Source organism: Pseudophryne corroboree, chromosome 6 (genome assembly GCF_028390025.1).
Source record: "Pseudophryne corroboree isolate aPseCor3 chromosome 6, aPseCor3.hap2, whole genome shotgun sequence".
Classification (NCBI taxonomy): domain Eukaryota; kingdom Metazoa; phylum Chordata; class Amphibia; order Anura; family Myobatrachidae; genus Pseudophryne; species Pseudophryne corroboree.
This window is the reverse complement of record NC_086449.1, coordinates 378,033,334-378,056,772: the sequence shown is the minus strand read 5'-3', so window position 1 is coordinate 378,056,772 and position 23,439 is coordinate 378,033,334. Positions and strand designations below refer to the sequence as shown.

General features: G+C 45.5%; 1 protein-coding gene across 1 annotated transcript in view; it reads right to left on the bottom strand.

Annotated features, from left to right (window-relative positions):
- Positions 1–22,802, bottom strand: part of MEST (mesoderm specific transcript) — a 60,755-nt gene extending 37,953 nt beyond the window's left edge. Inside the window, exons 1-2 of the mRNA XM_063926753.1 lie at positions 22,665–22,802; positions 8,481–8,635 (exon numbers count right to left, since the gene is read on the bottom strand). Of these exons, the coding sequence (XP_063782823.1) occupies positions 8,481–8,634 (154 nt within the window). The 5' untranslated portion in view covers position 8,635; positions 22,665–22,802. The remainder of the gene's footprint in view (positions 1–8,480; positions 8,636–22,664) is intronic.
- Positions 22,803–23,439: the final 637 nt, after the last annotated feature.

The following is a 23,439-nucleotide window of genomic DNA, read 5'->3' as shown; positions in this document are numbered from 1 at the left end:
CTTGTCATTTTTGGGGGGTACAGGCAGATAATTAACACATAAAAAACAGCAAGAATTATCGGATGAAAAACTTGACACCCATTTTCTAATTGGATTGCACAATAACACCCAATAACAGGCAATAAGTGAAATTATCGGGCGATAGGTCTGATAACACTCGAAAACTTTACACTTTATCATATCTATCTGAATTCTCCCCAAAGGCTGAATCTGTACAATTCTACCGCCTTTTTTTAAATAAATTTAATTAAATGAACATCAAACTCAACAAACAGGTGCTAAATCTGATGTTAAATAGTACAATAAACATTTTCTCTTTCAATTTGACAGTATCAATCATTATTATTATTATTATTATTATTATTATTATTATTAATAATAATAATAATAATAATAAATATGTTGTGAAAAGGGTGATCTTCCATGAGGGTCATACAGAGCTGATAATCTAACATTTTATTATGTAGGTTAAGATTATAGTATAAATGTGCTACATTTTCTTTGATAAAAGAGGATTTTTGGTTGCTTACCTAGGGGGATACTGGACAATGGGATAGCGGATGGGGACCATGGGAGCTGGCACTTAAACAAAACTATAACTTTAAATATAAGTTCCTCCCCCAGCAATTTCCAGTAGTCAGTGCAACTTAAAAAGAGCCCGGAAAGGTGAAGCAGTAACCCAGTGAAACTGTAACAATCACAACAAACAGAACCAAGGGAAACTGTGGAAAGACAAAGAACCTAAACACTGAACGTGAGGGAGGAAGCTCAGTGTCACCCAGCTGGATTCAGGGAAAACGATCCATCAGTAAGCAACCAAAAATCCTATTTTCTCCTACATCCAGGCTGGGGGACACTGGACAATGGGACATTAAACAGCTGAACCTCCCATGGGAGGGAACGTTCAGGCTGCCTAACCGGAAAACAGTATGGCCAAAGTGGGCACCGCTGGAGGCAAATTTGTACAAATGATAAAACAGAGCAAAATGGTGGACAGAGGACCAGGTAGCTGCCCATCATACCTGTTCAGAGGAAGCCCCATGATCCCTTGCTCTAGTGGAGTGCGCAGGACACCCGTTCTCGAGCCTGATGTCCTGCACCAGAATAGACCCTAGTAATAACACAGCAGATCCACCGCGCAATGGTCTGCTTAGAAGCCGGCCAACCACATTTTTAAGCGTCGTAGAAAACCAGAAAGCAATCCATGGAACGGATGGAGGAAGTCCTGTCCAAATATAGCCGCAGAGTTTGGACCAGTACCAAAAGAGCCAGATCCTCCCAGTTAGCCTGTGAAGGAGAAAAAAACTGGAAAAACTATTTCCTGATTAATGTGAAAAGCCAAAACAACTTAAGGCTGGAAAGAAGACTGCCCTATCATTACAAAATATGAGAAAAAGCGGTCTGCAAGACAAGGTTCCGAACTCAGAAACCCACCAAGCCAAGGCAATGGACATGAGGAAAACCAATATCCATTTGACAAATATCAGGTAAACTGAATCTAAAGGCTCAAATGGAGCTTTCCTGAGGGCCAAAAGGATCAGATTAAGATCCCATGGTGCCACAGGTGGACAAAACAGTGATTGAACCTGCAAAACCCCTGTAAAAAGGTCTGAACTTCTGGAAGAAGCGCCAGACCCCGCTGAAAATAAAATCAACAGAGCTAAAGTCTGCACCTTCAAGCAACAAAGCCGTAAATTGTTTTCCAAACCACTGTAAAGGAAAGCAAATAAATAAAGAAAGTGGAACCATGGAGTATGAAAGTCATGCGTTTCATACCATAGTATGCAGAACCTCCAGACTCTGTGGTAATTGTGTGAGAAAACTGGTTTCCGGGCCCATGTACAAACATTTAGCCTTTAAGAGCCTGGCCTCAAAAGCCAGGCCATTAAAGTCAACTGAAGAAGGTCTTCATGCAGAAAGGGACCCTGCAGCAGTAGATCGGTCTGGCCGTACCGGAAGATGGCACCTGGGATCTACAGCCAGTTTGAGATCGGCAGCATACCAGGACCTGTGTGGCCAGTCTGGAGCCAATAGGATCACCAATACTTGTTGCTCCTTGACCCGCTTTAGTACAGGTAACATGGGAATCGTGGGGGGAGTGGTACACCAGATGGTAGCTCCACGGAACCGTCATGGCATCAACTGCAAATGCTAGCGGGTCTCCTCATCTTGCACAAAATCATGGGACCTTGAAGTTGTGAAGAGAAGCCATGTGGTCCACCTCTGGAAGACCCCACCTCCGAACCAACTGTTGGAAGACCTACGGATGGATTGACCATTCCCGCTGGAAGAAACGTGGTTCGGGTGAGGAAGTGTGCCTCCCAATTTTCCACACCCAGTATGAACACCGCCGAGGACAGAATGTGGGATGCATCTGCCATCGCACTCGCACTTTTGATGCTGTCCTGATGATTCAAATATGCCACCGCCGTGGTGTTGTCCAACTGAATCTACACTGGTCGGTCAGCCAGGATAGACTGGGCCACCAACAGAGACAGACATATGGCTCAGTTCTCGAGCACAGTGATTGGTAGGGTTGCCTCAGATGATGACCAACGGCCCTGAAGGCGAAGATATAAGGCCACTGAGCCCTAACCGTGGTCACAATGACCCAAGCTGGAGTGACCAAGGATCAAGGACAAAAACAGAAGCTGAGATGAGAGGTTTTCCGTGCATCCTGATCAATTCTGGAGAATTTCCCACTGGAATTTCCGCGAGTGGAACTGGGTGTATTGAGTTGTCTCAAAAGATAGAGACCATTGTAACCAAGAGCCTCATATAGAGCAATACTGATGGACGATGATTTGACAGTACCCTTGGGATCAAATCCTGGGAGGCTCCAGGATTTGGACTCCGGTAGGAACACCTACTGCAGAGAGGCAAGGCAGTAGATAAGACTTTTTCGAAATTCATGTGGTCCAGGTGCAACTGTAACTGGGAAGCCGAATCAGCCTTCACAAGGAAATTGTCTAAATAGGGAACGACTGCAATACCTTCCTTGCGTAGCAGATTGCCATGAGCTTTGTGAAGATGCGTGGATGGAAGGGCACTGAACGGACAGTGAGCCGAGCCATCCGTGTATCTGAGCAGAGAGTGATGACCTGCCCAAATAGGAACATGAAAGTACGCGTCCTTGAAGTCCAGTGAGGTAAAAAATTAATTGGCCTCCATGTTGTGGATCACTGATCCGAGAGATTCCACTACAAAGTGATCCATCCAAACACTGGTGTTCAAGGGCCGAAGACTCAAAATCAGGCGGAAGGAGCGGTTTGATTTCCGAACAAAGAATAGGTTGGAGTAGAATCCCAGGGTCCATTCCAACTCTAGAACTGGAACAATAACACCTTCTGAAAGCAGAAAATATATGGGGGCATATGTCATAGGGACAGAGTTTGTCGGAGGTGTGGAATGCTGGACGATCTCAAGAGTTTTTTTTTTAAAGCAGCAATCATGTACAAGGCAGGGTTTTGCCCTGTAAATGATTATCGCTTTAAAAAAGATCGGCCGGCAGCCCGTACCTCCGGCAAACTTGGACACTACTACATATGCCCCTAGGCCTGGTCAACGGCCATCCTCTTCTCTGTATCCTGGGGAAGAGCGGTTGTGAAAAAATGCAGCAGCAGTGGACCCTTGAGGTCGATAACGCAACCCCAGGAAATGATGCCCAGAAGATGATTCCACCCATCAGTCCCTGAACTGGAGCAGATGTCCGCCTACCCTCTACTGGCGTGGTAGGGTAAAGATCATATCAGGCGCTAGGTTCCTAATGGCCCCAGAAAAATGGCCCCTGGGTGCTGAACCTCTACTGGGGAAAAACCTGCCCTCTAGAAGGCGCCCCTCATGAAATGAATGAAACCGCATTTCCTGCTGCTATGGAATAGCCACAGGAAGAAAAGTACTCTTCCCACCAGTGGCCTGGCAATTATGGTATCCAACTCTGGCCCAAAAAGTACACCACTGCTTGGAATCTGCATTCCAAGCACGGAGCCAAAGGCCCCACCAATGGCCATAGCCAAGACCCATGACGCCACCTGAGCCCCATCCTGCACAAACATACTCCACAGCTCCCCAGAGGTGTACCACCAAGACAAGCAATGAATCCTTGTAAGAATCACCATAGAGTCCCTCGACAAATCTCCATAGCCCAAGCCACCCACACTGAGGGTAACCATGCCAAGATCCAATAAAGAGAGACTTGAGACAATCCTCCAACTTCTTGTCCAGTGAATCCCAAAAGGATGCCGAGCCCTCAACAGGAAGAGCTATGTGGTTTGTCAAAACACGCCACAGGGGCATCTGCCTTGGCAGAGTTTTCCCACTTTGCCAGATTGTGGCCTGCCATAAGAGCTTAAAGAGAAGCAAACCTACGAGAAACAGAAAACTTTCTATCTGGTGTCTTCAAAGCCTCCTGAATAAGATCAGAAAGGTCCAAAGATAAGGGAAATGTAACCACCCACTTGCAGCAATGCTTGAAAGGACCCCCGGTGTCTGCCAGGGTATCCAAAACCAAGCAGTCAGGGGCCTGCTGGGCCGCAGCAATGAGATAATTGATCCCCTGACAAGGAATAATTTAAATTCTCGCCCTCCAAAAGAACTGCATCGTCCGGATGTTCGCCCCGCCTATTCTTCCAAATCAGAGGCCTACCATGGACCCTGGGAGGGTGGAAGACGTTTCTGGGCTGTATGCAGCTGAGGAACCTAAAAAAAAATTACAAAAATGAGAAACCTTTCAAAATAACGGAATCCATGTGTTCCATGGTTCAAAGACCGGGCAGATTAGGCAATGGCTGAACCACCCCCTCCAGAGCCGGGAAAACAAGCAACTGCGGTTAGGCAACAGGCACGGCAGTGGCTCTAGCCAGTTCCTCACACTGAAGAGCAAGAATATGCACCAAGTAAACCAGCAGAGAACCCAAACTCATGCTGGCTCCACTGTGGGAGACGCAGAGCATGCCCGCGCGCCACCAGGCCTTATCAGTCAGTGCAGAGCAGCCCTGAGTCAATCTGCCCACATGGCATTACGCACATGTAAAAAATAATGCCATAGTGGCACCCTTAGCCTTGACAGTCTTTGCCTTGTCCACCATTAACCCTGTGCTGCACAGCAAGATATTGGAGCAAATGGACAATAAAATTTCAAGAAGGCAAGAACAGTGGTGTTACATTAAACAACAGTCACAGAGTCACTGCTTTAAAAGGGCACAGAGAAAGCACCAAAACAAAAGGGTACTTAGCCGTCCAGCAGGCCAACACCAATAGTACAGAGGAGAGGAGCTTATTCCCCAGCGCCAGTCAGGTCCAGCACGGAAAGGGTCTGTCCACAGTACTGGGCATCCTACGAGGGTCCCAGGTTCACTGCAACTGTAGCCCAGCAGGGGGGAGCCAGCAGCATCAAGCCTCCCCCCACCACACCTGCATTGTTCTGCCTCTCCCCAACATACCCAGTGCCCAGCCACCCCTCCTGTGGGGAAGGCATTATTAGGTGTGGCTAGCCTGGCAGCAGAAACCCACAGTGATGGCGCAGCCATTGTAGACCGCGCCAACACTCTCTAAAAGGGTGATGGCACGTGATAGTTCCCGGGTCCAGGTGGTCCCCGCAGAGACCAGAGTTCAACCTGGGGAGTGACCAGCAAGTCAGCTTCACCTGCAACTTTGGATGCATAACAGCGAGGCATCCTGTCAGCAGCGTGTAGTGAACCTAACTGTACAAATTACAAAAAAAAATAAAAAACCATTACAAATCAACAAAAATCCAAACAAATCAACAAAATACCTAACACTAGAAGGGCTGCCACCACAGCACCACCAAAAACTGCTCAGCTCCGATGGGTACTTAACCCGCACTGGCCTACTGGGAGTTCCTGAGGGGAGGAGATGCTTATATTTAAAGTTATAGTTTTGTTTAAGTGCCAGCTCCCGTGGTCCCCATCAGCAATCCCATTGTCCAGTGTTCCCATTGTTCAGTGTCCCCCAGATAGGATGTAGGAGAAATATATATTGTAATTGCCTTGTTGGGGTTCAAGTTAGAAGCAGTGACAAAAACGTGACTGTCGTCATCCCCCTTTCTAAAAGTCACAGAACAATATCATATATTTTTTACTAGGCAACAACATCTGGATGACAAAACAAAGAGGAGGTACTGAGTTTAATATTGTTTACTCTCCTGACATGACCAGGAGACTTCCAAATTCACAGGGAGGGCAATCCACTGCCTGAAAATCGGGAAAGACAGCTCATCATCATATGCCTTCCCCTGTTCACTTGATGAGCAAAATGGTGTGATGAAGGGGCACGGGAATGACATTTGTGCCATCACACACCTTAAACTGGGCATACACTATACAATTATCTGGCAGATAATCTGTGGCTGGAATGAAAACCTGGTAACGGATAGAGCAATGACAATTGTTTGGGAGCAAATGGTCGATTGTCAGTTGCTCTCATCAATTACCAGGTTTTCATTCCAACCACAGATTAGTTGGTTGGAATGAAAGTTTCCAACTACCGACCCATCTCTCTCCTCCCTTTTGCCTCCAAACTCCTTGAGCGTATTGTCTACAACCGCCTTACTTCCTTTCTTTCCTCACACTCACTGCTTGACCCATTCCAGTCTGGCTTCTGTCCTCTCCACTCCACTGAAACTGCCCTTACAAAAGTATGCAATGACCTCCATGCTGCTAAATCTAAGGGACACTACTCTCTACTTATTCTACTTGATCTCTCTGCTGCTTTTGACACTGTGGACTATCCTCTCCTACTGCAAATCCTTCACTCCATTGGTCTGCGTGACACTGCCCTCTCTTGGTTGTCGTCCTACCTTTCTGACCGTTCATTCTCTGTCTCCTCTCATGACTCCCCCTCCCCCTCACTTCCACTAACTGTAGGGGTACCCAAGGTTCTGTCCTTGGTCCTCTTCTCTTCTCTCTCTATACGTCCTCACTAGGTAAGCTCATTAGTTCTTTTGGTTTCCAATATCATCTATATGCTGATGACACTCAAATCTATCTTTCCTCTCCAGACCTTTCCCCTACTCTCCTCACTCGTATCTCCAACTGTCTCTCTGCTATCTCTTCCTGGATGTCCCAGCGCTTTCTTAAACTTAACATGTCTAAGACCGAGCTGATCATCTTCCCTCCCTCCCGCATAACCTCACCTCCTACAATCTCATTATCTATTGATGGCACTACTATCTCCTCTACCCCCCAAGTGCGCTGTCTTGGAGTAATCCTTGGCTTCTCCCTCTCCTTCAAACCACACATTCAGCACCTGCCGTTTTCATCTAAAAAATATTTCCAGGATCAGACCCTTTCTGACCCAGGATGCTACTAAGACTCTTATCCACTCACTGGTCATCTCCAGACTGGACTACTGTAATCTCCTCCTGACTGGCATTCCTGACAAATACCTCTATCCACTCCAATCTATCCTCAATGCTGCTGCCCGGCTCATTTTCCTCACCAAACGCACTACGTCCACCTCTCCTCTCTTACTAGACCTGCACTGGCTCCCCTTCCCTTTCAGAATCCATTTCAAGCTTCTCACACTTGCTTACAAAGCCCTCACCCACTCCTCTCCCATCTACATCTCTGATCTTATCTCGCTTTACACTCCCACCCGTCCTCTTCGCTCTGCTAATGCTCGCCGACTCTCCTGCCTACGGATTACTTCCTCCCACTCCTACCTCCAAGATTTTTCACGTGCTGCACCACTTCTCTGGAATTCCCTACCTCTCCCCCTCAGACTCTCCACCTCTCTACAAAACTTCAAACGGGCTCTCAAGACCCACTTCTTCACCAAACCCAGCCAAATCTCATCCTAAACCTCTGTTCCACGCTCTCTATGTACCCCATCTGTCTCACCCCTGTCTGTCTACCCCTCCCCTTTAGAATGTAAGCTCTCACGAGCAGGGCCCTCTTTCCTCATGTGCTTACCCTTTTCTTACTTTAATAATCTTCAGCTGCACCAAATCCAGCAGTCTTCTTCCACCTGATACTTATTCCAGTGTCATCTGCTGATGTAGCTATGTTTATTTACCCTGTTCTTGTCCTATATTGTCGTCAACTGTAAGTTGTTGTTTTCCTGTTTGATTATTTGTTTATGTACTCTGTAATTGGGCGCTGCGGAACCCTTGTGGCGCCATATAAATAAAGGATAATAATAATAATAATAATAATAATAAATTATCTGCCAGATAATTGTATAGTGTATGACCAGTTTAACTCGTACACTTAAGGATTTAAATGATGTCATCAAAACATGCATATCTTATCTCCTTCTATATATGTATATTTTGTATATGGACTCTGCATCTCCTGGAAGGAAGAAATAGAAAGTAGAATCATATGCTGTAGATATGCAAGCTTTTCAAAATACAACATGGGCTCAAATTACTTAAACATATGGCTTACAACCCAGTACTATTATTTTAATAAAAAAATCCACAAACGTTCCTCAGCAGGTTTGAAAGAGAATAGGAATACCTCTATAGAAGATCCGTTGCTCTTGGTATGTGAAAAATGCACCAGTTGACCTCCATGCGAAGAGTGCTGGGGAAAGATTGGGTGGAGGAATGTGCAGATACACAGCAAGGAGAGGAACAGTAAGCAGCCCAACCTGAATCCACCATTCCTTCATTCTGCAGAATGACAATATGGAACAATACTAGGACAATTAACTCTGTATTTTGCATTGCAATTATTATTATTTAATACCACAGAGACTACTTTATACAGTACTGGTTAATACAGTACATATGCCAAGCCTACAAAACTATAGCTCATTTACTAAATTCTCTTAAAAAAATATTCTTATCTAAGAATAGCAATTAGAAAAAAGTTTTACATCTGTTACAAAGCTACACAAGAATACAGATAAACAGGAGGATCCAGTGGTTCAATCTATGCACTGATTGGTATGATCTACATCTAGTTGGCCAAATTGGGCAGATTCATTAAGGACGTGTTCAGGTAAATGACTGAATTAAATTATATGGGCCCCAGAAAGTGTGGTCAGCTGATGATGTAAAGCATACACAGATATTTAAATCAATAATATTGGCAATGTATTGCTGGCTGATTTGGGGAACACACACTGCAATGTTGGCAATCTTATTGAAATCAAAAGCCTTGCAAAAAGTTTCCAAGTGTCGCAACTGTTGGCCAGAGTAGGACTAAGTACATCATCATGCCCCGGTATGTATCTTTCTGACCCATGCTGTGTGGGTCTAGGGAAATAAATAGCCGCAGCTTCGTGCCACCTACCCAGTGATAAATATCTGAGACTGTCACTCCATAAATGAGATAAGCTTGTAATACCCCTACTAAGTATACATCCCCCAATGAGCTACTTTGGTGAAGGTCATCATTCTGGAGCCACAGAGACTGAAACTTCTGGTTCTCCCATAATGATCAGGGTGCAGCTCCATCATTTTAATGTAATCATCCTTTCTAAACAAATGACAGCCAATATCTTCTGAATGTAAGGGCTATCCCATATATTAGAGATGCCTTAATTATTATGCCTTTGTTTAATATTACACTTTAATTATGGAAAACAACCCATACATATTAAAGCCATAGCTTTTTTTACATGGATTACTCATGCTGTAAAAACGTTAGTCAATATTTTGTTTTCCATAAGGAAAAACTGTCTAAAAACTTTATAACACTCAAAGATTCATGTTCAAAAATCGGGTAATACAGACTGCACATATAAATGTCTGTAAGCAGCTTTATTACTAGACAATTTAAGCTTCTTAATGATACTGCTTGCTCAGGACATCTGCTAGATAACCAGATCAAAATAGGACAACATCAGAATATTTACAAAACTAATCGGACTTATGTTTTCTAAACCTCTTTATTGTACATTTTAAAATTTGTATCAGTTTGACTTTATAAGATGCTGTCTAAATTCACTTCAAGAGATGGCTAAAACATATGTGAGAAGATGAACTACCTGGAGATGATCAGATGCCAAATACAAATGTAGAAAACAATTTTAAATATTAGCAAAAACTATAAAGATGGCTTTTTAATGGGAGAGGGTGGCAAGGATTTTTAAAGTCTGTTAACCATAAAATTGGTACCATCTTGTTTGTGAAGTAGGCAAAAATTAATTTGATTTAATATGCATTTTACAGGGATCCAATAGTTCCTAGTCAATTTAGTACATAATAAAGTGACCTGTAGATCCCAAGCAGTGGAACCACAAGCCCCAGCAGTTTAATTCAATTTTAGGTGCCAATGCAGGCTGTAGCCTCTGGATTAGGAACCGCAATCAGTAAGGGGGTTCTTTCATCCAAGCAATGACAAGGAGATAAACACAGAACAGATGTGAGCAAGCTACTATAAGTGGAATCACAATTCTTCATTACATTTGTTATACAGTAATATTTATTATTAGCATAGGTGACAACAGTCTGTAATTTCCAGGCAGAAGATTCGTCTCTGGAAATGTCCCTGTTTTTCATAATACATTTTGGTTGCATGATAAATTCAATATACTTTTTCTCTGGACTTCATAAGTTAATATTTATGGCATATAATAATCAAATTCAGCAACCATGAAATAACAGGGATTGCAGAGCAGTGAACTGGCTCAACAGCTACGTGAACCTTTAAATTATTATATATATTATTCATATATTTATAAAATATTGGCAACCATGAATTCAATGACATAGTGCACCACACAATGGTATTCAAGGGCTCTTGAACTGCAAGAAAGAAGGTGTTTTCTCCATAGCTAAATGCAGGGTTTTCCTGGTCTCTGTGCTGCACTTTATTCTTAGCATCTGCTCTTATTCTGGATGATACAATCTACATGGTATTAAAAGTTAAATCATATCCGTTCAGAACATCCATTATAATACTATATAAGGCACCCACATACCATAGTGCTCATAAAACCATGATCATAGTAAAACACTTCCTTAATGTTACCTTGAAAGATATACCACCTGAATTAAATATAAGGGCAGTAATAAATTAGTGTCCGATCCTCTCGATCCGACACTTCAGTATTCAATTTGCCAGTGTTTTCGACAGGTTTAGGCCGTTTTCAACAATGCAGATCCGACTTTTTTTTTTTTTTTAAGGTCGAATCAGCATTGTCAAAAACTGGCCAAATACCTGTCGAAAATGCCCGCAAATTCAACAAAATACGTGGATCCGCAGCTATCCGCCGATCCACGTATTTTCCGACAAGTCAGACTTTCCAACAAGTCGGAAAAACGTCAATGGACTTGAATAGGTTGAATCCAGATTCAACCTATAAAATAAGAATTTACTTACCGATAATTCTATTTCTCGTAGTCCGTAGTGGATGCTAGGGACTCCGTAAGGACCATGGGGAATAGCGGCTCCGCAGGAGACAGGGCACAAAAGTAAAAGCTTTAGGATCAGGTGGTGTGCACTGGCTCCTCCCCCTATGACCCTCCTCCAAGCCTCAGTTAGGATACTGTGCCCGGACGAGCGTACACAATAAGGAAGGATTTTGAATCCCGGGTAAGACTCATACCAGCCACACCAATCACACTGTACAACCTGTGATCTGAACCCAGTTAACAGCATGATAACAGCGGAGCCTCTGAAAAGATGGCTCACAACAATAATAACCCGATTTTTGTAACAATAACTATGTACGAGTATTGCAGACAATCCGCACTTGGGATGGGCGCCCAGCATCCACTACGGACTACGAGAAATAGAATTATCGGTAAGTAAATTCTTATTTTCTCTGACGTCCTAAGTGGATGCTGGGGACTCCGTAAGGACCATGGGGATTATACCAAAGCTCCCAAACGGGCGGGAGAGTGCGGATGACTCTGCAGCACCGAATGAGAGAACTCCAGGTCCTCCTCAGCCAGGGTATCAAATTTGTAGAATTTTGCAAACGTGTTTGCCCCTGACCAAGTAGCAGCTCGGCAAAGTTGTAAAGCCGAGACCCCTCGGGCAGCCGCCCAAGATGAGCCCACCTTCCTTGTGGAATGGGCATTTACATATTTTGGCTGTGGCAGGCCAGCCACAGAATGTGCAAGCTGAATTGTACTACACATCCAACTAGCAATCATCTGCTTAGAAGCAAGAGTACCCCGTTTGTTGGGTGCATACAGGATAACAGCAAGTCAGTTTTCCTGGCTCCAGCCGTCCTGGAAACATATATTTTCAGGGCCCTGACAACATCTAGCAACTTGGAGTCCTCCAAGTCCCTAGTATCCGCAGGTACCACAATAAGCTGGTTCAGGTGAAACGCTGACACCACTTTAGGGAGAAACTGGGGACGAGTCCGCAGCTCTGCCCTGTCCGAATGGACAATCAGATATGGGCTTTTGTGAGACAAAGCCGCCAATTCTGACACTCGCCTGGCCGAGGCCAGGGCCAACAGCATGGCCACTTTCCATGTGAGATATTTCAAATCCACAGATTTGAGCGGTTTAAACCAATGTGATTTGAGGAATCCCAGAACTACATTGAGATCCCACAGTGCCACTGGAGGCACAAAAGGGGGTTGTATATGCAGTACTCCCTTGACAAACTTCTGGACTTCAGGAACTGAAGCCAATTCTTTCTGGAAGAAAATCGACAGGGCCGAAATTTGAACCTTAATAGACCCCAATTTGAGGCACATAGACACTCCTGTTTGCAGGAAATGTAGGAATCGACCGAGTTGAAATTCCTCCGTGGGGGCCTTCCTGGCCTCACACCATGCAACATATTTTCGCCAAATGCGGTGATAATGTTGTGCGGTCACCTCCTTCCTGGCTCTGACCAGGGTAGGGATGACCTCTTCCGGAATGCCTTTTTCCCTTAGGATCCGGCGTTCAACCGCCATGCCGTCAAACGCAGCCGCGGTAAGTCTTGGAACAGACATGATCCTTGCTGAAGCAAGTCCCTTCTTAGTATCTCTTGAAGTTCCGGGTACCAAGTCCTTCTTGGCCAATCCAGAGCCACGAGTATAGTTCTTACTCCTCTCCTTCTTATAATTCTCAGTACCTTGGGTATGAGAGGCAGAGGAGGGAACACATACACCGACTGGTACACCCACGGTGTTACCAGAGCGTCCCAGCTATTGCCTGAGGGTCTCTTGACCTGGCGCAATACCTGTCCAGTTTTTTGTTCAGACGGGACGCCATCATGTCCACCTTTGGTCTTTCCCAACGGTTCACAATCATGTGGAAGACTTCCAGATGTGCCTGCTGAGGAAGTCTGCTTCCCAGTTGTCCACTCCCGGAATGAACACCGCTAACAGTGTTATCACATGATTTTTCGCCCAGCGAAGAATCCTTGCTGCTATTGCCCTCCTGCTTCTTGTGCCGCCCTGTCTGTTTACGTGGGCGACTGCCGTGATGTTGTCCGACTGGATCAGCACCGGTTGACTTTGAAGCAGAGGTCTTCCTAGGCTCAGAGCATTGTAAATTGCCCTTAGCTCCAGTATATTTATGTGGAGAGAAGTCTCCAGACTTGACCACACTCCTTGGAAATTTCTTCCCTGTGTGACTGCTCCCCAGCCTCTCAGGCTGGCATCCGTGGTCACCAGGACCCAGTCCTGAATGCCGAATCTGCTGCCCTCTAGTAGATGAGCACTCTGCAGCCACCACAGAAGAGACAGGATTATCCGCTGATGCATCTGAAGATGCGATCCAGACCATTCGTCCAGCAGATCCCACTGAAAAATTATTTCGTGAAATCTGCCGAATGGAATCGCTTCGTAAGAAGCCACCATTTTTCCCAGGACTCTTGTGCATTGATGCACTGACACTTGGCCTGGTTCTAGGAGGTTCCTAACTAGCTCGGATAACTCCCAGGCTTTCTCCTCCGGGAGAAACACCTTTTTCTGGACTGTGTCCAGAATCATCCCTAGTAACAGCAGACGTGTCGTCGGAATCAGCTGCGATTTTGGAATATTTAGAATCCACCCGTGCTGTCGTAGAACTACTTGAGATAGTGCTACTCCGACCTCCAACTGTTCTCTGGACCTTGCCCTTATCAGGAGATCGTCCAAGTAAGGGATAATTAAGACGCCTTTTCTTTGAAGAAGAATCATCATTTCGGCCATTACCTTGGTAAAGACCCGGGGTGCCGTGGACAATCCAAACGGCAGCGTCTGAAACTGATAGTGACAGTTCTGTACCACGAACCTGAGGTACCCTTGGTGAGAAGGGCAATTTGGGACATGGAGGTAAGCATCCTTGATGTCCAGGGACACCATATAGTCCCCTTCTTCCTGGTTCGCTATCACTGCTCTGAGTGACTCCATCTTGATTTGAACCTTTGTATGTAAGTGTTCAAAGATTTCAGATTTAGAATAGATCTCACCGAGCCGTCTGGCTTCAGTACCACAAATAGTGTGGAATAATACCCCTTTCCTTGTTGTAGGAGGGGTACTTTGATTATCACCTGCTGGGAATACAGCTTGTGAATTGTTTCCAATACTGCCTCCCTGTCGGAGGGAGACGTTGGTAAAGCAGATTTCAGGAACCTGCGAGGGGGAGACGTCTCGAATTTCCAATCTGTACCCCTGGGATACTACTTGTAGGATCCAGGGGTCCACTTGCGAGTGAGCCCACTGCGCGCTGAAACTCTTGAGACGACCCCCCCCACCGCACCTGAGTCCGCTTGTACGGCCCCAGCGTCATGCTGAGGACTTGGCAGAAGCGGTGGAGGGCTTCTGTTCCTGGGAAGGGGCAGCCTGCTGCAGTCTTCTTCCGTTCCTCTACCCCTGGGCAGATATGACTGGCCTTTTGCCCGCTTGCCCTTATGGGGACGAAAGGACTGAGGCTGAAAAGACGGTGTCTTTTTCTGCTGAGATGTGACTTGGGGTAAAAAGGTGGATTTTCCAGCTGTTGCCGTGGCCACCAGGTCCGATGGACCGACCCCAAATAACTCCTCCCCTTTATACGGCAATACTTCCATGTGCCGTTTGGAATCTGCATCACCTGACCACTGTCGTGTCCATAAACATCTTCTGGCAGACATGGACATCGCACTTACTCTTGATGCCAGAGTGCAAATATCCCTCTGTGCATCTCGCATATATAGAAATGCATCCTTTAAATGCTCTATAGTCAATAAAATACTGTCCCTGTCAAGGGTATCAATATTTTCAGTCAGGGAATCCGACCAAGCCACCCCAGCGCTGCACATCCAGGCTGAGGCGATCGCTGGTCGCAGTATAACACCAGTATGTGTGTATATACTTTTTAGGATATTTTCCAGCCTCCTATTAGCTGGCTCCTTGAGGGCGGCCGTATCTGGAGACGGTAACGCCACTTGTTTTGATAAGCGTGTGAGCGCCTTTAATTTTCTATCGGGGAAGACCCGCGCATCATCACACACTTCATTTAATTTATCTGATTCAGGAAAAACTACAGGTAGTTTTTTCACACCCCACATAATACCCTTTTTTGTGGTACTTGTAGTATCAGAAATATGTAACACCTCTTTCATTGCCCTTAACATGTAACGTGTGGCCCTAATGGAAAATACGTTTGTTTCTTCACCGTCGACACTGGAGTCAGTGTCCGTGTCTGTGTCGACCGACTGAGGTAATTGGCGTTTTAAAGCCCCTTACGGTGTTTGAGACGCCTGGACAGGTACTAATTGGTTTGCCGGCCGTCTCATGTCGTCAACCGACCTTGCAGCTTGTTGACATTATCACGTAATTCCCTAAATAAGCCATCCATTCCGGTGTCGACTCCCTAGAGAGTGACATCACCATCACCATTACAGGCAATTGCTCCGCCTCCTCACCAACATCGTCCTCATACATGTCGACACACACGTACCGACACACAGCACACACACAGGGAATGCTCTGATAGAGGACAGGACCCCACTAGCCCTTTGGGGAGACAGAGGGAGAGTTTGCCAGCACACACCAAAACGCTATAATTTTACAGGGACAACCTTATATAAGTGTTTTCCCTTATAGCATCTTAATATGTAATAATATCGCCACAAAAATGCCCCCCCTCTCTGTTTTAACCCTGTTTCTGTAGTGCAGTGCAGGGGAGAGCCTGGGAGCCTTCCCACCAGCAGTTCTGTGAGGGAAAATGGCGCTGTGTGCTGAGGAGAATAGGCCCCGCCCCCTTTTCGGCGGGCTTCTTCTCCCGTTTTTCTGACAACCTGGCAGGGGTTAAATACATCCATATAGCCCCAGAGGCTATATGTGATGTATATTTAGCCAGCATAGGTACTTTCATTGCTGCCCAGGGCGCCCCCCCCAGCGCCCTGCACCCTCAGTGACCGTTGGTGTGAAGTGTGCTGAGAGCAATGGCGCACAGCTGCAGTGCTGTGCGCTACCTTAAGAAGACTGGGAAGTCTTCAGCCGCCGATTTCTGGACCTCTTCTCTCTTCAGCATCTGCAAGGGGGTCGGCGGCGCGGCTCCGGTGACCCATCCAGGCTGTACCTGTGATCGTCCCTCTGGAGCTAGTGTCCAGTAGCCTAAGAAGCCAATCCATCCTGCACGCAGGTGAGTTCACTTCTTCTCCCCTAAGTCCCTCGTAGCAGTGAGCCTGTTGCCAGCAGGACTCACTGAAAATAAAAAACCTAACAAAACTTTTACTCTAAGCAGCTCTTTAGGAGAGCCACCTAGATTGCACCCTTCTCGGCCGGGCACAAAGATCTAACTGAGGCTTGGAGGAGGGTCATAGGGGGAGGAGCCAGTGCACACCACCTGATCCTAAAGCTTTTACTTTTGTGCCCTGTCTCCTGCGGAGCCGCTATTCCCCATGGTCCTTACGGAGTCCCCAGCATCCACTTAGGACGTCAGAGAAAAGTCAGTAAATTACGTTTTTCCAACTTGTCAGATCAATTTATTTGGCACCACAGCTCCTAACAGAGGGTGTGATTCAGACCTGATCACTCGGCTGCTAACTTTGCTGGCCTGCATTCAGATAATTGCCGCCCCAAGGGGGAGTGTAAATTCACTGTGTAAGTGGGCAATCCCATGTGTATGCCGAGCTGCTTAAATCAAGTGTGTGCAGTGTGTGCGCAGCCCAGGACTTACTCCTACAGTGCGATCACAACAGGCTGATCAGGGTTGGAGCTGACATCGCACACCCTCACTCAAAACGCTTGGGCATGCCTGCGGTTTTCTGGACATTCCCAATCAACGGTCAGTTACCACCCACATACACCCAATCACCTTGCCAACGCCCGTGCAATCGGATTTTTCACACCATCCTGTCGCTGACCGGCGATGCCCTTTGCTGTTGTCCGAAGCGCGTGCACATTGCGGAGCATACGCATGCGCAGTTAGTACCTGATCGCCCACTGTGCAAAAACATACAGCAGCGACCAGGTCTGAATCACCCCCAGAATACATAAACAAATGAGCAGAACAAGAAAACGGTGACTAAAGATGCATACACACGGAACGATTTGTCCAACAATCGTGGGGCATTCCTGATCGGACGACCAATTGTTCCATGTGTATGCACGATATCATCCATGGCGCACTCCCGTGGGGTCATCTATCGCTTCCCCTGATCTTACTGCATGTTCAAAAGATCGGGAAGCGGCTGCCGATCCCATGCAGTGCTATGCGCGAGTGGGCGGCATAGCTGGCGTTCGTGCACCGAATCGTTCGTGTGTGGCCCCCCAATATGTCGGCCCGAGGAGTGTCCAACACATCGGTGGGTGCACATTATACCGTGTGTACCCACCTTCACAGTACAAGACAGTGCAGGACAAGTACATGGTTTCTAAACATTGCTGTATCAGCGGGCATAGCAGTGAAACAAGCAGCAGTGTGGCAGAAAGGTATGAAAGTATCCTTCCTTTGAGGTAGGTTTACTAAAGCATTTATACATTAAAATAAGTGGTGGTGTTGCCCATAGAAATCAATCAGATTCTAGGCATCATTTCTCTATTGCATCCTAGAAAATGAAACACAATTTAATTGGTTGCTACGGGCAACACTGCTTTCCTGTTATAGAAGCTTTAGTAAATCTACTTCTTTATCTTGTAAGAGTCCTTACATTTGGGTACCTGATTTCTACAAGCATAATCCAAAGTATAGGAATTTACTATAAAAATCAGATGAGGAAGGACAAAAATGAATCATATATTTATTATTATTTATTAACAGTTTCTTATATAGTGCAGCCAATTCCGTTGCGCTTTACAATTGGAAACAATGATAAAACAAAACTGGGTAATAATAACAGAGTCATAGAGGTAAGAAGGTCCTGTTTGCAAGCTTACAATCTATAGATTATACATTTATTTTAATCTTCATTTTACCCCTTGCCTGGCCTGGTCGCATGTGATCACCTGTATCAGAAGGAGATCACCAAGGTGAGAGGGAGGGGTAAGCCCCGAGGGGGGTAGAAGGGGGGGACGGACTTTCGTGGGTAGGGGAGGGGGAGATAAAGAAACATATTTAAATTATGCTGGAGGAGTGAGTGGGTTGAGTAGTATAAAAAACAAAACCCTGGTTGCAGGTTATTGGGAAAGGGGAGGTTATTGGGAAAGGGGAGGTGTTATGGAAACAGGGGCTTTTAACAGGGGAGGGGGGTGGTTTATAAAACATGGGGGATGTTTTTCCTACTAAGGAGGGCTACTATTATTAGACTTTAAGACCACTATTACCAATGGGGTGTGGAAAGTTATTTTATAATGGGGGCCTATGGACGGGGGTTGGGGTGGGGGCGCACCCCTAGATTTTTTTTTTTATCAAATATTTTAATATTTATTGAAAATACTTTTTAAACTTTATTAAGTAATAAAAAGAAAAAAAAAATACCAGACAATCTTCACCACTTCCTGTGACTTCAGCATGACAAGCTACTTGCGCTATACAATTCAAATCCTCTGACATTAGGCTAATGGCAGAATACCCTTTGTCCTTATACAACTCTGACCTCTAATGCAGCAAACAGAAAGGCTCTCTTTGTCTACTAGAGTCTGTATCTAATCCATGATTACAGAACAGCACTGAGAATAATAATTAAAAAAACATTATATGGGTATGTAAAAATAATGTTTCCAGTATGGATTCCGATACGTGAGGTAAGCCAACTTTCTTATTACCAAATTTAATGGAACAGAAATGGTTCTACTGAAAGGCAATTTGTCATCAGTGGGAAGAGGAGAATATTCACAGGAATGTTTATACCAAGTTAGTTAACAAGAAATAAAACATACAGTGGGCTGGTACTATGCCAGTTTTTTTTTTTATGTTTCCACCAATTACAACAATAACTCTTCCTCAGTCCCAGTGCATCATGGGAGCAGAACAGAACATTGTACGCGTTCATATGTGTGTTAATGTAATCATATACACAGATTCCATATTAGATAACCTTGTATTCTCTAATTTCCATTTACAGTTTATGAGGGATAGACTTTTCAAACACAATTTCACTGTGGATGTCTAATCAACCGAATTGGAACATCCATGAATATGTTGTGTAGTCAGCACAGTATGTTCTAGCAGTAGAGAGGTTTTTATCTTTAAAAAGCAATAAAAAAAAAAGGGCAAAGTTTATGAAGTCTTTACATTCTGTGCATACACACACGCCATATTGTTAATCTTTGTCAGCTCTGACTCTGAATTTTTCAGAATTATAAACTCATGCTGCTTTCAGATCGCAAATGCCGGATCCTACCCGGTAAGAGAAACGTGTCCTTACCGGGTGTGATCCGGCATTTGCGCTCCTTTGCTGGCTTTCCGACCCGGCAATATACTGGGTCGGTTGCCATAGCAGCTGGGGGCGCAGCAGCAGCAGGGGCGGGGGTGGAGGCGGCGCTGGGAGATGAGCTCATCTCCTGCGCCGCCTCTCCCTATGTCGCATCGGAACGGCTCCCATTCACACTGCACCTAACCCTGTATTCAACCCGGTAATAACCCTTCTTTTTTACCGGGTTGAATTACACTGACCCGTTTCGACACGGCAATATGCCGTGTCGATACCGGCTTATTTGTGCGATGTGAAAGGGGTATTAGTGTATAATCTATTTGAACAATGTTTTGATTTTTAAATAACACAGAACCAAAAAAGCAATATGAAAAACAAACAAAAATAAATGGAAAAAGTACATCAGATGAAGTACATTGGCTGTACACTTCCCCATCCTAGCATGGACATAGGGGGTAATTCCAAGTTGATCGCAGCAAGAATTTTTTTTTAGCAGTTGGGCAAAACCATGTGCACTGCAGGTGGGGCAGATATCACATGTGCAGAGAGAGTTAGATTTGGGTGGGTTATTTTGTTTCTATGCAGGGTAAATACTGGTTGCTTTATTTTTACACTGCAATTTAGATTGCAGATTGAACACACCCCACCCAAATCTAACTCTCTCTGCACATGTTATATCTGTCCCCCCTGCAGTGCACATGGGCCCTCATTCCGAGTTGATCGCTCGCAAGGCGAATTTAGCAGAGTTGCTCACGCTAAGCCTACGCCTACTGGGAGTGTATCTTAGCTTCTTAAAATTGCGACCGATGTATTCGCAATATTGCGATTACAAACTACTTAGCAGTTTCAGAGTAGCTTCAGACTTACTCGGCATCTGCGATCAGTTCAGTGCTTGTCGTTCCTGGTTTGACGTCATAAACACACCCAGCGTTCGCCCAGACACTCCCCCGTTTCTCCGGCCACTCCTGCGTTTTTTCCGGAAACGGTAGCGTTTTTATCCACACGCCCCTAAAACGCCGTGTTTCCGCCCAGTAACACCCATTTCCTGTCAATCACACTACGATCGCCGGAGCGAAGAAAAAGCCGTGAGTAAAAATACTATCTTCATTGTAAAATTACTTGGCGCAGTCGCAGTGCGATTATTGCGCATGCGTACTAAGCGGAATTTCACTGCGATGCGATGAAAATTACCGAGCGAACGACTCGGAATGAGGGCCATGGTTTTGCCCAACTGCTAACAAACTTAAAGCTGCGATCAACTCAGAATTACCCCCATAAACTCTTCATTTGAATTGTATTAGCATTTAAAAATGTGAGTCTGTGCACCTAATATTATCAGGGATCTTATGCACACAACACTGTACTGACAAAGCAACCCAATGCAGAGCACTACACTGACAGATCAACCCAAATGCAGAGCACTACGCTGACAGAACAAACCAATGCTGAGCACAGCACTGACAGAGCAACCCAAATTCAGAGCACTACACTGACAGAACAAACCAATGCATAACACTACACTGACAGAGCAAACCAATGCATAACACTACACTGACAGAGCAACCCAATGCATAACACTACACAGCACTGACAGAGCAACCCAATGCAGAGCATTATGCTGACAGAGCAACCCAATGCAGAGCACTATGTTGACAGAGCAACCCAATGCAGAACACAGCACTGACAGAGAAAACCTATTCAGAGCACAGCACTGACAGAGCAACCCCATCAGCGCACAGCACTGACAGAGCAACCCAATGCAGAGCACAGCACTGACAGAGCAACCCAATGCAGAGCACTATGCTGACAGAGCAACCCAATGCAGAGCACAGCGCTAACAGAGCAACCTAATGCAGAACACAGCACTGACAGAGCAAACCCACTCAGAGCACAGCACGGACAGAGCAACCCAATGCTGTGCACAGCACTGACAGAGCAAATCCATTCAGAGCACAGTACTGGCAGAGCACAGCACTGACAAAGCAACCCAATGCTGAACACAGCGCGCTGACAGAGCAAACCCAATGCAGAGACACAGCACTGACAGAGCAAACCCATTCAGAGCACAGCACTGACAGAGCAACCCAATACAGAGAACTACGCTGACAGAGCAAACCCATTCAGAGCAAAGAACTGACAGAGGGTATCCGTTTGGCATGTCGACCCTACTTAGGTCGACAGCCACTAGGTCAACCACTATTGGTCGACATTGACATAGTCGACATGGACAAATGGTCAACACATGAAAATGGTCGACACAGGACATGCCGACATGGCTTTAAAAAAAACATTTTTTATTTTTTTACTTTTTAATACTTTACCATCCACGTGGACTATGATTGGGAATAGTAACGTGTGCCGAGCAAAGCGAGGCACTTGCCCGCAGCATGGCGAGACATGCAAGGGGACGCACTTCATTAATTGGGTTTCCTGGTCATGTTACAGAACAAAATGACACCAAAAACAGTTCAAAATCCATGTCGACCTTTTTATATGTCGACCTGCCCCGTGTCAACCATTTTCATGTGTTGACTATTTGTCCTTAACATGTTCAACCATTCATACCAGAACTCTGACAGCGCAACCCCATTCAGAGCACAGCACTGACAAAGCAACCCCATGCAGAGCACAGCACTGACAGATCAACCCTATGCAGAGCACAGCACTGACACCTATTTGCAGCGCCTCATATTAACAATGACACCCCGTCAGGGAATAAGCACATATTTCACTGTGCCAATGGCAATGTAGCGTACAGCGGCATTGCACAACATATCTGCATATTGTGCCCCATAACCTGGTACCTGGCACACTGTTCTACAATGACAAACTTCTACTGTGCTGCGCCTACCCCACCAGACAGGGGCAAGGGTGTCACTCACCCCCCCAGCACACTCCTGCCCGAAGGACAAACTGTCTGTGCTCCCTCCTCCCTTCCTGGCTCAGCTGGCTGTCAGCTAATGTCAGTGGCCCTGAGACGCAGGAGCTCACAGCAGATGCCCCTTCCTCCCCACTCACCCCTTTGGCCTGCACAGCAGTTAATCAACATAGTTTGTTAATTGAGACTGCTTTCATCTCCCCAGCGTCTCCACAGTGCTGATAACAGGAGGTCCAGGAAGGAGCTGCTGTGTGTGTTGGGGGCGTGGCTACATGACAGGCTAGTCGGCTAATAGAAACAGTATAGTGTTGGGTGGGTGGAACCTGTTCTGTGTACACTGTACACAGGAAGAGGAAGCAGAAAGGAACTATGCGTTCCATTTCTGTCTGTCCTGTGTTCTACTTGACTTTGCTGCACAGTGAGAGCACGCTGCATTCCTGCACACAGAGACCAGCCAAAGAGACTTTCCTACCAACCTGTACCAGTGACCATCCAGCCAGTAAGATATCTTATTGATAAATTCCTTAGGCAGGGTATTACAGGTTGAGTCTCCCATATGTGCAACACAATAGAACAAAGAATACATATTACGTCCCGTCCGTGAAATACTAAAATTATAGAGAGATGCGTGTAAAAGTACAGAAAGAAAGGGTGTATAAAAATTCTTTACAAAATAACCTGTGTATGCTTCTCTATTTGGTTAGTTTCTCATAAATAACACCATACTCACGAGGCTGAAGTTAGCTTCTTATTCGGCCAGCTTCTTATTCACTTCTTATTTAGCTCCAGCTTCTTATTCAGAAAATGTTATATTAAGACACTTAAATAAGGATAGATCACTAAGTTAACATTGTAGAAACAAAAGATTGTGGCCCTTACACCAATTTACATTACATTTTGCCTTAAACAAAAAAG